Source organism: Sminthopsis crassicaudata, chromosome 2 (genome assembly GCF_048593235.1).
Source record: "Sminthopsis crassicaudata isolate SCR6 chromosome 2, ASM4859323v1, whole genome shotgun sequence".
Classification (NCBI taxonomy): Eukaryota; Metazoa; Chordata; class Mammalia; order Dasyuromorphia; family Dasyuridae; genus Sminthopsis; species Sminthopsis crassicaudata.
In genome coordinates, this window is record NC_133618.1 from 60,008,476 (window position 1) to 60,023,214 (window position 14,739).

The window sequence follows — 14,739 nt, forward strand, 5'->3', positions numbered from 1 at the left end:
AACGGGGACAGATGGGGCAGCTACTGCCATGAGAGGAAAGGGGGAGGTGGGTGTTTGTGAGCTCCCCAGCACAGGGGACTCCAAGAAGGAGGGTGCAGATGAAACCACATAGGACCTGATGTTGGGTTGCCTTTAAAAACTCATTTCCCCTTCTTGTATGCCCCCTTAAACAAGGGTTACACTTCCCCCTTTTTGCACAAAGAAAATTGGAAAAACATAATAGGTGATTCAGTAGATAGAGGACTGGGCCTGAAGTCAGGAGGCCCCAAGTTAAAATGTGACCACAGACACTTTACAGTTGTGGGACGCTGGACAAGTCCTTATCTGTCACATGAACTGGAGAAGGAAACCAGTATTTCTGCCAAGAAAACCCCAAATGGGATCATGAAGAGTCAGGCGCGACTGAATAGCAACGATGATCTCTCAAATTATTTCCAGCTTTAAAATCCTGTGATCCAAAGGAACGATGAGAAAATAATGATGGTTTTTTTTTTGGCTTGGTTTTGTTTTGAACTCTATTTCTTCTAGCCTTTCGAAGGTAGGGCAACTAGTTGCTAAACGCTTTTCTTTGGTGAAAGTTTGTAGAAGCAATCTGAGAGATCAAAGGACCCAAAAAATTACATCAGTGCTTTAAAAAAATCCCTCAAAATTTTTACTAATTAGATTTTACTTTGGGTTAAGGAATTCATCTTAAAAGTAGAAGTCTAAAGACTTAAAACGTCTCCACTTGTGGTCCCTTTTCTGCCTGAAAAAATTTTTTTGAATAAGTATACAAATCAAACATTTGCTGTTAATAAATCATAATTTTGAGACCCCACCCATAAATGACCCCATATGAGATTGTGACCCACTTTAAGCTCTGCTCTAGACCAAAGGTCAGTCACATTGTAGTATGAATTAGTTTAATCCTTCCATACCTTTTCATTGAAGTTTGGACTCTGAAGGAACAGAGTTGGGCAGAACTAAGAGGGAGGGATAATTTGGAAGCATTATCACTTGGGAGTACTAGAGTGAGGAGCTCTAACTAGCAGGGAGAGGTGGGCAGGTGACTGTCCCTTTGTCTTTTGTATGAGTCTCTGGGTCATACATTCTCTGTGTATTCAGCTTCCTCTATTTCTGAGAAATACTGTGGGTCATTCTCTTCCTTGTAGCTCAGACTCACTGGGGACAGGATTTCTGTGTTCAGGGTTCAATGGGCAGGTCATGGCATCCTCAGGCCTGGCAGAAAATCGGAGTGGCTCAGAAGCAAGTTTTCTTTCTAATTTTGTCCCTACCTTTTCCTTTATGGAGAAACCTAGGTATGGAAGTGGAATCTATTTAGAGAGAGAAATTATCCCTGTTCTCAGAGAATTTAAGTCTAACTAGAGAGGGGATTTCTGTAGTAAGCTAAGTGATCATACCAGGCAGGTTTACAGAAACACCAGAATTTGAGGGGCTCCCACTAGCCATCCTCACCCAGCCAACAATGGTTATCCTGTTTAAAGACCTTTGGTGAGGAGGAACTCCCACTCATGACACTCTGGCCTAGCTCTGATAGCAAATAGGCCCTTCTGGATCCCAAGCCTAAAACTGCCTTTTTGCTTCCAACAACCCTTAAAGCTTCCTAGTCCTGTTTTCTGGGGCCAGATGGAATAAGACTGATCCTTCTTCATCTGACCACCCTTCTTTTCTTTTTCTTTTTTATTTTGGCAAGGCAGCTGGGGTTAGGTGACTTGCCTAGGGTCCCACAGCTAATAATTGTTAAGCATCTCAGGCTGCATTTGAATTTAGGTCCTCTTGACTCCAGGGCTCCATCCATTGTGCCCTCTAGCTGCCCCATCTGACAACCTTTCAAATACTTGAAGACATTTGTGATGGACTGGGGTCTTCTCTTGGCTGAACATCCTCAGTTCTTTGAATTAATGATAGAACTTAAATTTGATGCTTTTCGTCTCTTCTGTCTCTCTGAAACATCTCCAGATTGTCAAGGCCTTTTGTGAGCAACAGTGCCCAGAACTGTAAAAGGCAATCAAGGCATACAGACAATAAGCAGTATAGGAAATCTGAAAGAGAGACATGTGTGCTGGAGGAGGAAGGTCTTAGGCCTTAAAAGACTAGTGTTTAAACAAGGGCATTTGGGGTATTGATTGAATTAGATGTGTATTGAGGCCCCTTCTAACTCAAATTCAGGTTGGGGAGGAGGGAGGAAAAAAAAAAGGGAGATAACTGTATCGTGAAAAAATATTGGTTTAGAACCACTCATCTTCCTTGGAAATTTGGAATCCTTAGTTAAAGTCCTGTCTCTGCTGCTACTTCTTCTTCTTCTTTTTTTTTGAGTCTGTGGTTAAGTTGACTTGCCCAGGGTCACACAGCTAGGAAGTGTTAAGTGTCTGAGATCAGATTTGAACTCGTGTCCTCCTGAATTCAAGACTGGTGCTCTATCCACTGCGCCACCTAGCTGCCCCTCTGCTACTTCTTATGAGACATTGGGAAAGTCACTTTGCTTCTGTAGGAGAGAATTTCCTAATAGTTTATATTTAAATAAATAGTGAAAAATAGAAATAAATAAAATTTAAGTAGTGACAAAGAGAAATAAATAGTATTTAAATAGGCACTTTAAGATTTGCAAAGTTATCTCATTTGAGCCTCACAAAAACCCTGAGAGGTAGTTGTTAATGTTATCCCCATTTTACAGGACTGAAGGTAACGACAGAGGTATGACAGAGGTAATGATAAAGGTAAGTATCTCAGGCTGGATTTGAACTCTGGTCTTCTGACCTCAGATTCCTCACTGTACCAATTATGAAACAAGGTTCTCAAATACTGATTCAAAGGAAAGAAAGAAAGAAAGAAAGAAAGAAAGAAAGAAAGAAAGAAAGAAAGAAAGAAAGAAAGAAAGAAAGAAAGAAAGAAAGAAAGAAAGAAAGAAAGAAAGAAAGAAAGAAAGAAAGAAAGAGAAAGAAAGAAAGAAAGAAAGAAAGAAAGAAAGAAAAAAAGAAAGAAAGAAAGAAAGAAAGAAAGAAAGAAAGAAAGAAAGAAAGAAGGGAGTGAGGGAAGGAGGAGGGAGTGAGGGAAGGAGGGAGGGAAGGAAGGAAAAAGGCATTTGTTCAGGAGGAAGTTGGGAAGGGTCAGTATTTAAGGCATTCCTTATAATAAAATTATTAGGGTAGAGGCGATTCCTATTTTACAGACGAAGAAACAGACTGTTGTAGCCTGGGCCTGGCTCTTTAGGTGTGAAACTAGAATGAAATGAGATGCTCACAAACCATTTAACAGTTAACAAAGCTAGGGTGACACAGTCACACACCAAGGAAGGACATACACCAGGACACAGCTCAGCTGATGGAAGCTTCCATGTCTGTTGGATGTGTTACTTGTCAAACCTAGAAATATCCCTGCCTTCTGAAGTCTGGCTTTTCTATTTGGATGATCAAAAAGCTATTTCAATGGCCCTAACCTTAGTCTCCAAGCCAATTATATTTTAAGAATGGTTTCAATACTTTTTAAGGAAAAACTAATTTAGCCTATATGGCAGTTATTTTTCCTATCACAGAGGTTCAGAGTGAGTATGATTTCCCAAGGTAACTCGGTCAATAAGAGGCACTAGAGGATCTAAAAGGTTCTTTCCAAATCTAAATTCTATAATCCCATGAATGGTTCTGGGGATAGTGAGTGGAATTGAGCAGAGGGTCCTTGGAGGACTAGGGGAAGATGAGGCTTCTAAAAGTAGATTGAGGCTAATTCCTCTTATGCTCCTATTTTCTGCTCCCTCCCACATTCCTTCAAATGCTTAATATAATTCCTTTATGTAATAACTGATGACTAAAGGATCATCCAATAAGACACTAATGGGGAGATGAAGATTCACGAGAGGTGTTTGCTACACTCATGGAGAATGTCCAGATGCGTGTTCAAGGAGTGATGATCTATAGATGGTGAGCCTTTCAAACGCTTCTTCTTGGAGATAATGTGCTAACTGTATCAAGCTCTAGAACACTGCAGAATTTCCTACATGAATTCCATAAGTTTAGATTAACTATCTATATGGGAAAAACTAAGTGGATAAAGAATACTTGCTTTCTGTTCTAGACAGCTGATACATCATTACATGTATATGAATCACTGCATGGACAACGAATGGAGTCCATACTTCAACGGGAGAAAAATGGATTGATTCCATTTGGAAAATTATGAAGTACTTTTAATGATTGTACCTTCCCTCTCCAACTTCCTTCTGAACAAAGGCCTTTTTCCTCCTTCCCTCCCTCCTTTTCTTTCTTTCTTTCTTTCTTTCTTTCTTTCTTTCTTTCTTTCTTTCTTTCTTTCTTTCTTTCTTTCTTTCTTTCTTTCTTTCTTTCTTTCTTTCTTTCTTTCTTTCTTTCTTTTCTTCCCTTTCTCTCTCCCTTTCTTTCTATACTGACACCCTTCTGTTGATACTGTGTAGTTGGGGATCTTGGAACCTCACAGTTTTTAAAGAATAAAAGTTGAAAATCACAGGTCCATGAAGAGGCACATGATGAGTAGGTTTGAAGCCACCTGTTATCAAGCAAGGCTGTCAGTCATGATCAGAAAAGGTGAGCTGGTGGATGTTTCAGGCAGAAGGCATAACTGATGGAAAGTGCATGTTCTATGGGATGGACTGGTTGAGAGTCATCTAGAAGAGACGGATGGGTTGTCATCTGCAGCCTTGGAGGAAATGCCCGAGTTGGTAAGATCAAATCTACTTGAAGACTGTTCTGATCACAAGTTCCAAAGCTTGAGGAGCAGAGGGATGTGCTTTGAGCTCTAAGGTCCCTTTCCACTCTAATGGGTTATGAGTGTATACATGGCCAGCAGGCAACTGGAGGTGGGCTTTACTTGGCTTCCTGACCTAAGCCCCTCAAACCTTGAGGTCACCTAGTCCCCTTTCCCTCCCCCAGCACTGCAGAAGGGACTGGCCAAAAGAGCAAATGATGCTTCTCTCCATGCCTCGGGCTTGCATCCATATACAAAGGTCTGTTTTACATTTATTTCTATAAATACACAGACCTCGGATTTTCTGCATGACCCTCAAGCTCTCTATTCTCCAAAGGCCCAGCTCTAATCGCACTCCCTTCATGACCCTTCTTCCCTGACCCCTCCAGCCTCAACTCTGAGTTTACAGTAATATGACAATACAACATTGGTAATGTAATAGAATAACAGTATAAGTTTTCAAACCGCTTTCCCTCACAAAATCTCACCCTCAAGGAAGACAGTGACATTTCCTTTACATTTTCCTTTTTTTCCCCCAGAGAGGGAAATGACTCACCTAAGTCACCCAGTCCGAGCGCAGGACGGGATCCTCGCCGCTCCCACCAAGACCCAGCGTCTCTGCGAACCCTGACTCGTGCACACACTAGCGCTCGCCGGTGTTCGCTGTACTCCCACCCGGAGGAAGGCAGCCCCTCCTCATGATTGGCTCGGCCTCGCGGAGGCTCGGTAGGCGGTCTCCCCAAGCTTCTGCTCACAGACAGTTAAGTGAGCCTGGGAGCAGAACAGAACCCTCCCCTCCAGCTGTTCTCCCTCAGCCTCCCCCACCCCAGGCTCTCACATCTGCTGGAGCCACGTGACGCAGCAGCTGGCCCCTTTGCTTCCTCTCCCCTCCCCTGCCCAGGCCCTGCCAACGTTGCACTCGCAGACTCCACTTTGGCGCTGGGGTTGCCCGGGCTCCGAATGCCCGTTCCGGAGGCCAGATGCCGGAAGCAAGAGGGCCGCGGGGTGTCCCGGGGCGGCCAAGCGTAGCCCAGCGGCCCGGGGCCTGGCCCCAGAGGCCGACGTGAGTGCGCCGGTGAGTACGCGGGACAGGGTCGGCGGGCCGGGCCCGGCTGCCCGAGTGTGGGGCTCGCGAGCATCCGCAGTTGTGAAGCGGCGAGGGCAGCGGGGTGCCGAGTCTGGGAGGAAGGCAGTTTGGCGCAGGGCGGCAGCGGGAACAGGAAAGTTGGTGGTGGCTGTGGTTCAACCTTAGGCTTGTTAGTAACCCGGGAAGGGTCAGCCCCCCAATCTTTCTCAGAAGCCAGGAGGCTAGGTGGGGTTCCGGGCCCAAAGCGGGGATCCCGAGGACACGCCGGGAGGAAGGGAGCGGATTCTGGGCAGGACTTTCCCACCGTGAACTGGCAGAGCTCGGGGGCAGGGCCCGGGAGATCACTATTTTTATGGGGGAGGGGACAAGGAGAGGGGACGAACACTTCAGGGCTGGCCAAGCCTGTGATTTCCAGGACCAGTGTAGTCTTTCGCGGAGCTGGGATTGAGGGAGGGGGTGAGGAATAGAGCCTCCTGTGTGTGTGTGTGGAAGGGAGGGGGACGTCCTCCTCATTTGCCCTGAAAGGACCAGTCACCAACAGCCCCAGTCCACATCTCTCCCCCCCTTGTTCGTTGGGGGTTCCCTGACCCACATTTAAAGATGAAGGCATCTCTGGGGCCTGAGACCGGGATTGGGTGGGGGCTCCTTCCAGCTTCTTCAAAGGGACTCACTGTAGCCTGCCTTGGCTTGTGTGCCCCAAGGCGGGTCTTAGGCGCCCCGGTGCCTGTCAGCGTCCGGCTGACCCACCTGTGTGGGCCGGAGCTGTCGCTCCGGGCTGGGGTAGTGGGGGGCTACGGGAGGGTGCTGGCTGAGGGCAGCACTAACGTTATCCTGGGACAGAGCGTCGTCTCGTCCCCTTTCCCTGGGCCCCGCAGGTGGTCAGGGTGAGACGGGACTTCAAGCTGGAAGGAGACAAGACGTCAGGGAGGAGCTGGCATGGGAGCCCTTCTTCCGCGGTCCGCCAGCTGTGCCCCGTTCTCTTTCCCGCAGGCGGTCGCCAGAGGCACGGGGTCTTGACGAAGGCTCTGGGGGGCCAAGACCATGAGGCTGAGGAGGAAGGCGGACGCTGCGCTCACCCTGCTCCTGGCCACCGCGCTCTGCCTGCTCCTCTACTCGCAGCGGGAGCGGGGGGCCCCTGCGGCCAGCCTGGCCAGCGGCCGGCCGGGACGGCCACTGGGCCAGCCCCTCCGCCCTCACCCACGCGCCCTGGCTGGGGACCAGTGGTGCGCGCCTTCCTGCTGCCGGGGCTGAGCGTCCAGCCTACGAGGCGGACACGCCGCCGCCCCCGACGCCCTCGGGCCCTTCGACTTCCGGCGTTACCTGCGGGACAAGGACAAGAGGCGCTTCCCCGCTCCTCATCAATCAGCCGCAGAAGTGTAGGGGGCTTCCGGGCGGCCCGGGGCCAGACTTGCTCATCGCTGTCAAGTCTGTGGCCGCGGACTTCGAGCGGAGGGAGGTCGTGAGGAAGACCTGGGGTGCCGAGGGGGAGGTGCGCGGGGCGCGAGTGCGCCGGGTCTTCCTGCTGGGTATCCCCCGGGGCCGGGCCAGGGCGCAGGCCCAGGAGGGCCTGCTGCGGGCCGAGGGTCTAGCCTACGGGGACATCTTGCTCTGGGCCTTTGACGACACCTTCTTCAACCTGACCCTGAAGGAAATCCACTTCCTGGATTGGGCGTCCGCCTTTTGCCCCGACGCGCGCTTCGTGTTCAAGGGCGACGACGACGTGTTCGTGCACATGGAGAACCTGCTGGAGTTCGTAGCAACACGGGACCCATCCCAGGACCTCCTGGCCGGGGACGTGATCCTGCAGGCACGGCCCATCCGCGCGCGGGAAAGCAAATACTATATCCCGGAGGGCGTGTACGGCTGGGCGCCTACCCGGCGTACGCGGGAGGCGGGGGCTTCGTGCTGTCCGGGGCCACGCTCCGGAGGTTAGCGGCAGCCTGTGCTCAGGTGGAGCTCTTCCCCATCGACGATGTCTTCCTGGGCATGTGCTTGCAGCGCCTCCGCCTGGCGCCCGAGCCGCACCAGGCGTTCCGCACATTTGGCATCGAGCGGCCCTCGGCCGCCCCGCACCTGCGCACCTTCGACCCCTGCTTCTACCGCGAGCTCGTGCTGGTGCACGGGCTGTCGGCAGCCGACATCTGGCTCATGTGGCAGATGCTGCACGCGGTGCCAGGCCCCGACTGCGCTCGAAGGCGCACGGCCCCGAAGCCCTTCCGCTGGGGCTCTTAGCGGCTGAGCCAGGGGTGGGAGCGGAGGGGAAGCACAGTGTTAAAGAGCTGGGGGGTCCTCCCAGCCCTGCCGCACATGAACATTTCCGAACCTTATTTCCTTGCCTGTAAAATGAAGGCCTTTGCTTGCAGGTAACAAGCTCACTTTTAATTATCTGGTCCTTGGATGCCAGCGGGGCCGAAGGAAAACATAGATACCAATTCTCACCTTGTTTATCTATCCAGGTTTTAAAGCATCTGTCCGAGGCACTTGAGACAGACAACAAACGGCTGGTCTCTCCCTTCAAGGAATTCACATGAATAATGAAATACAAAGGCGGTGGGGGGGGGGGGAGAGAAACTCCCCGTTACATGGAATACCACAAAAATCCCCTATATGGTGAGTTCATGCTCAAATGGCTTGAGCTGAGCTTTTTGCCAAGGATCTTTGGATAGGCCCATTAACGTTCCCACTGGTCCACCTTGGACTGCACAACAACTTCACACAAGTCTACTTTAGTTTCTTTAGTGCTGGACTGTGTGCTGGGTCTAGAATCCTATCAGTCCAGTCCAGGCCATCAGCCAGTCATAAAGGAGAGGGCACCCAGAGCAGCTTTTGGCATAGAGCCAGGAATCTCAGCTGCATTTTCTGAGTTTGAGAGGATCCTCTTCAGTCCTCTGCTTACCTTAATGAGGGAAGTCAGTTTCTGCCTTTCCATATCCCATCTCACCCCACACCTTATTTGGAAACTGCCCCCTGACAAATGTCCAATTCTTGCTCTAGATTGTTTTTGTGTGAGGCAATTGGGGTTAAGTGACATGGCCAGGGGTGTGCTGTCAGCTCTCCATTTACTGGCCTCCTCCCCACCTTGAGGCCATCAACAGTGGGAGGATTACTTCTCTATGGAGAAAGGTGCTTCAGCACATTTGGGTGTGTATGTGTGTGAATGCAGAGCTCCTTAATGCTCTCCTGGCTTCTAATCCCAACACATTACCAAGGTTTAAGATCCTGGTTTTCTCCCCAGACATCTGCTGTCATCCTTTCTCACTTCATGTAAGCCTCAAATATGTATGTAGTGACTTGGACAGAGAATTTGGTGAGAGGGGAGGGACTTACAGGTCAGTCCTTTTAGAGCTTTTAGGGCTAGTGCCATTTCCTCTGATTCTTTCCAAGTGACTGTGGATAGGTCTTTATTATATGTCTCTCTTCTATCTGGAACTCGGAGTGCAGGGCCTTTTTTTGCTTTTTCTTTGTATCCACGACACTTAACCCAGTGTTAAGTTTTTATAATGACACATAATGCTTAATGAAAGTTTCTTGATCAATTCCCCCAAATCCTTGTATGGATTTTGAAATACTTTAACCTACCTGCCCCTCCCCCACTACTATACTGATCTTATTCAGGTTAATATAAGCATACTGCCAAGTAGATTTCCTAGAGGAAAGCATATTTTGGACATCTTTCTTAAATTTCGACACCTTCTGCAAGAATCAGGGCCAGGTAATGTGAAATATGAGAACATCAAGGATTTAGGGTACTTCAAAGTTGAAGAAAGAGTGGTCCAGAGAAGTTAACTCCCCCAACTTGAGCAGCACAGCCATTAAAACCCAGGTCTTTGGACTCTTAAGCATTCTTCCTACTGCATCAGTGTTTTGGCTCTGGAAATCATTTCCCTTATCTGAGAACTGGGTCACCAGAAGTTCTCAAAAATCTCTTCCAGCTCCTAGGATTAGTACCAAAACTTACTGATTTAAGGGGCTTTTCCCCTCCCACAACCTTTCATTTTAAGGACAGGGTTTGCATTCCTTCTATCAGAATCCCCAGTCTCCCCATCCCTGTCTACTCCTCCCAGGGCCTTGTACAAAGTAGTTATTTAATCAATTTATTGAATTGAAAATTGTCCCGGAATCTCAGTAATCTGTAGACTCCTGGAGAAATGGCCAGAACCCTCGTTTATTGACAGATCTAGTACTTTTTTTGGAGGAACTAAACTTAAGAGTGTGGATACTCGGAACAGGACAAAGAGGTGGGTGCAGGATAAACTTTGGATGAGTTCTACTCACTTTGAAAAGCCACTGGTGATTTGGGCAAGTCTAGTTTGGAGGGAAGAAGCTGGCCTAGTTCAGTCCTTTATAGGAGCCAAGAAGCTGGGAGGTGGGTGGGCTGATTTGAAGGATCTGAAGTCTGACAATCTATGCTTTGAGAAGCTGAGAACAGCCAAGTTTGCTGAAAGCTTGAGGAACATTACTATTTCCCCCCTGGGGATAAAGTAATGATGGTGGAACACAGGAACACTTCACAGGTAAGAGATAAGGAAAGACCCTTGAAAAGGCGTCACACTTCTGGGCCTTTCCACATTGACAGGGAGGGAATACCCATCCTTGTATTCAGACCTTTATGCACACCTTTATGCACCCAAAGACACTGATTTAATTGCTATGGCCACAGGGAGGCGTAACCAAACTCCCAACTGAGCTAAGTTTCTGGCAGGTGCAAGAATCTGACCTATGTCAAGGGCTCCCAGGGAATCTCTGTGGTTCCATTCCCAGAAAGCACCAAAAGGACATGACCAAGAAGCAATGATATCCAGTCACTGTGCTGTGCACCAGCCAGTGCCCAAGAGAGAGCCCCACTTTATTAGCCTTTCAGGACACATGTACCTCTGGGGAATGTACAAGGGCCACAGAACCAAGGCAATTAAAGGCGAGAAGGGATAGCAGGGAAAGCCAGCAGGCAGGGAAGCAGGCAAGGGTCACCTATAAGAGAGATAGCTCCTAATAGTCCTTTATTTCCTTGGCCCTTGGCAGGTAGATTCCCAATTGTGGTTTCAGTCAGACAGTCCAAAATGTCACAGCCCATAGGAAGATGACAAAGTAATAGGGCGCACGCGCACACACACACACACACACACACACACACACACACACACACACACACACACACACACACACACACACATTTTCCCTTGCTTCTGGATCCAAAAACATTAGGTACCAGTCTACTTTCTCATTCATCAGTAAACTATTTAGGATTATACTGTACATGAGTTAAAGTTACAAAAATGTCTTATTTACAAAAATCTGTACACACATTTGAAAAACCTCACAAAATTGTCTATGTATCACAAGTTGCTACATCAAAATATTAAAAATGGGATAAAATTATACATTTCTTGTCAATTTGTTTTGTTTTTTTTTTCCTTTCTCCTAAAAAGGGTTAATTATTTTTTAGCGACTCTACTTTCCCCAAAGAGACCTATATAGGGAGTTCCAACTCCCTGGGCCAGCTGGAAGAGTATGTAAATGTCTTCGGGTTACAGGCCTGTTCAGACAGGAGTTAGGGGAACAAACTGTACAGAATGCTGAAATGTAACAGAGGGAAAGGATGTCTTTGGCGAAAACTTTGGCATGAAATAAAAAATGCAGAGGGAATGGAGGGATGAAAACATGCCAGGAGAGGGCAGCTCCTCATTCCTCTGCTTTCCCCTCCTTGGTGGCAGGGGCTCAAACTTTGGGGTCCTAAGTGGTCCTAGAACCATTGAGGAGACTCTCCTAGGCCAGGGTTGGCTTATGTTGAAAGAGAAAAGGAAAACAACGGAAAAGATGGACCATTCTGGCAACGACAGTTTCTGTGGGAAGGGAGGAGTGGAAACAGAATGGGATCACTTGCTCTTCAAGATGTGTTTCTATTTAAGCTTTAAAGCGCATCTAAGTGGAATCCTAACCTGGCCACCAGCCAGTTTAGGCCACAGAAGAACCTCTTCAAGGTTAATGCAGTTAGTTATCAAGTCATTAAAGTGGATGTAGTGCAAATGTCACAATCAAGTAATACGCACATGCGACTTGCTTGTAGTTTGAAAGTTACACAGAGATTCACACGGTGCCACAGGTCAGGACATATATGCACACTTGTCCCCCGGAGCCCCAGGACGACCGTGTATGTTCTCTCTATGTAGATATAGGATTTTATGTATAAGTAGATATAACTTTGCTTTCTTAAATGTGACTACTACATCAACACAGCAACACAAACGCATAGACTAATTGATACCTGTGTCCAGATGCTTCAGAGTTCAGAGTTTGTGCTTCTAAATCTTTGCAGTCACTTTGTGCCCTCAGTAGTTGTGCCCCCCACCCTATCACCTTCCTGCCAGGGAAGAAGACAAGGTCAGCCCCTGGAGGCTGAGCTGATTGGGCCCAAGCCCTCATACCACTAGGTTCAGTTCCTTTACCATGGCTTCCACGTTGCAGGGAAGAGTTGAGGGCTACCCGCTCTGCGCTGCCACTAGGAGGGTCAAAAGAAAGAAAAACCCCCTCAGTGTTCCCCTCTTGACAAGGGGCAGCAAGTCAAGGCACGCTGTATGGTCAGGCCTGGGGAGAGCTGAGGAGGGGGGCTGTCCTTCACAGGAGCTCCGCTGTCCTCATGTGTGCGCTGGGCTTGGGCGGGCCATACAGGGTCACTGACGCTATGTGGTTGTTCTGCATGACCTGGGCAGGGAGAGGCAAGGGTCAGAGCTGGCACATGCACATCCCATCTGGGATGCTATTAGATGGCCTCCATAGAACATAGCCATCCAGGTTAAGTTCTAGAGTCTCCTCCAGCTGTGACTTTGTGTTCTAAGGTCTATGGAACCCTTCAACTCTCACATTCTATAGTCTAAGATTACTTCTCACTTAAAAAAGCCTAAGAGTCTACAACTCTGAGCCCATTTGCCCCTCCTTCCATTAAATCTCCTCAATCCACCCTGTTGCTCCTTTGTACAATGAGGAGGCTGGACAGAATCAGGCATGCTTATGTGTCATGGATCCATTTGGAAGGCAGGTGAAGGCTACAAACACCTCAGAAGGGTTTTTTAAAACATAAAATACATAGATTTACAAAAGAAATCAGTTATGTTGGAATGCAGCTACCAAAATATTAACAATTCTAAATTCATAAGCTCCCTCCTCTCCCCAAAATATATGCATCTATGGACCCCAGATTAAGAACCTCTGGTCTAGATGGCCTTTAAATCCCATACACAGAAGGCCATTTGGATTCAAGATCACAGATTCTTGGGCTTTGTATATAGTTGTCTACAAGGTCAATGTGCAGATTCTATCTTTCCCCACTGGACTTTAGACTTCTGAAAAAGGGAACTTGTCTTATTCAACAAAATTTATGTAACTTTTATTTTGTTCCCCCCCTCCCAGTTAACACGCACCCCCCCTTCCAACCTCCTCCATTTTTTTTTTTTTTATTAAACAAACTCACCTAACAGAGCAAGTGATAAGAGGTCTAACCATCTCTCTCATCTTCCAGTGTTTAGCACAAAGCCTTGCAAATATTATGAGGGCTTCAACATTTATTAGGTTAACACTCTGTATAAGAGGAGTTATGCCCTGAAAGTTATAAAAATATAAAAGACAAGCCCTGCCTTCAAGGACCTTATAGAACTTATTAACAGGAGCTGAGTAAGGATCAAATAAAATAACATGCTCCAATACTGTGAATCTTCCATCAACATAAAGTTTCCTTCAGCATCAACATTCAACCCAGTCTTTCAGCTCCATTTTTCAATAGACCAAGGGAAACCAGTTTGCTCACCTCAAAGATCATTCTTTGTAGTCCAAAACAAAACGTTGACCCAAATGGGTTTGTGTTATTTGGTGAAGATGACCTTCAGAGGGAAAAGACAAAAAGGGACAGTGCTGAGTCATCTGAGATAGCCTTCAAATTAACAGATGTTGGGGCGGGGCGAAATGTGTACTTTTTGTGGATGATACTCCTGGGTGGATTTACAAGCTACATATATTTCCTTTATGGGGACATAGCATGGTATAGAACTTGCCCAAATGTGGAATGTGGGCTTAGCCTTGATTTGCCATCACCAGCAGTCATAAGACTGGTGAGGCAGCAGGGTGTGCTACAGCTGTCCTCCAAGACTCTGCTGGGTACTAATGCATGATCCTGGATTACATTGGGACTAGGCAGGTCCAGCTCAAAGTCAAAAGAGGGGACTGGAGTAGTAGATGATTCCTAATGTCTCTTGTAGCTCCAAATCCCAAGATGCTAGGATGGAGAACCCACTTCAGGGTGTGGAGGATAACACTATTCCCAGAATGGATCTACAAAAGAAAGGTTTTGTACCTCCATGCCATTTAAAAGATTTAATGAGTTTTTGAAAATCAAACTTCTGGCCGAAATAAGAGGCAAGGTATTAGCCTCAATGCACATTTTACATTTCTTTCAATAGGACTGACTTAATTGCGTCAGGGCCGCCTTCTGGGGGGCAGAGGAAGAAAGGGTACCCACCTGTGAAGCACAACAGGCTTCTCCACAGGATGCCCTAGGAGGTCCTGGATATTATCCCACTGCAACACAGAACACAAAAGGGCAAAGGTCAGGAAAATCCCTCCTAGGTTCTCCTCCTGGTCTTGCCCAGACAGGAGGCTGCCACCTCCTGGAAGATGTCCTTCCTCAGCTGCACATGAGAAAATCTGGGGAGAAGAAACCAGGAGAGCACAGTGGGAAGTGCCCTGGACTTGAAGTCAGCAGACCCCAGGCATGTGATTCTCCATAATCAAACCATCTGTTTGGAATTAGTTTCTTCTTTTGTAACCTGAGAGAACTTGACCAAATGCATAGTAAAGTCCCCCCAAACATTAACAGCCTGAGTCTATAGATGGTTTGGTTCTTTCTGGTCCTTTGGTATGAATTTCCACAGGCTGACCATCTCAAGGAAGCC

At 47.5% G+C, this 14,739-nt stretch overlaps 2 protein-coding genes across 2 annotated transcripts in view; one reads left to right on the forward strand and one right to left on the reverse strand.

Moving 5' to 3' along the window:
• Window positions 1-2,855: 2,855 nt before the first annotated feature.
• Window positions 2,856-11,178, forward strand: B3GNT9 (UDP-GlcNAc:betaGal beta-1,3-N-acetylglucosaminyltransferase 9). Its single transcript, XM_074286493.1, is given in 6 exon segments — window positions 2,856-5,788; window positions 6,791-7,009; window positions 7,011-7,092; window positions 7,095-7,147; window positions 7,149-7,662; window positions 7,665-11,178. Coding segments are annotated over 5 exon segments (1,185 nt in total). The 5' UTR covers window positions 2,856-5,788; window positions 6,791-6,841; the 3' UTR covers window positions 8,033-11,178.
• A 13-nt stretch (window positions 11,179-11,191) lies between these two features.
• The window catches only part of PHAF1 (phagophore assembly factor 1), a 52,294-nt gene continuing 48,746 nt past the window's right edge, over window positions 11,192-14,739 (reverse strand). Inside the window, exons 14-16 of the mRNA XM_074286492.1 lie at window positions 14,307-14,365; window positions 13,599-13,671; window positions 11,192-12,499 (exon numbers count right to left, since the gene is read on the reverse strand). Of these exons, the coding sequence (XP_074142593.1) occupies window positions 12,413-12,499; window positions 13,599-13,671; window positions 14,307-14,365 (219 nt within the window). The 3' untranslated portion in view covers window positions 11,192-12,412. The remainder of the gene's footprint in view (window positions 12,500-13,598; window positions 13,672-14,306; window positions 14,366-14,739) is intronic.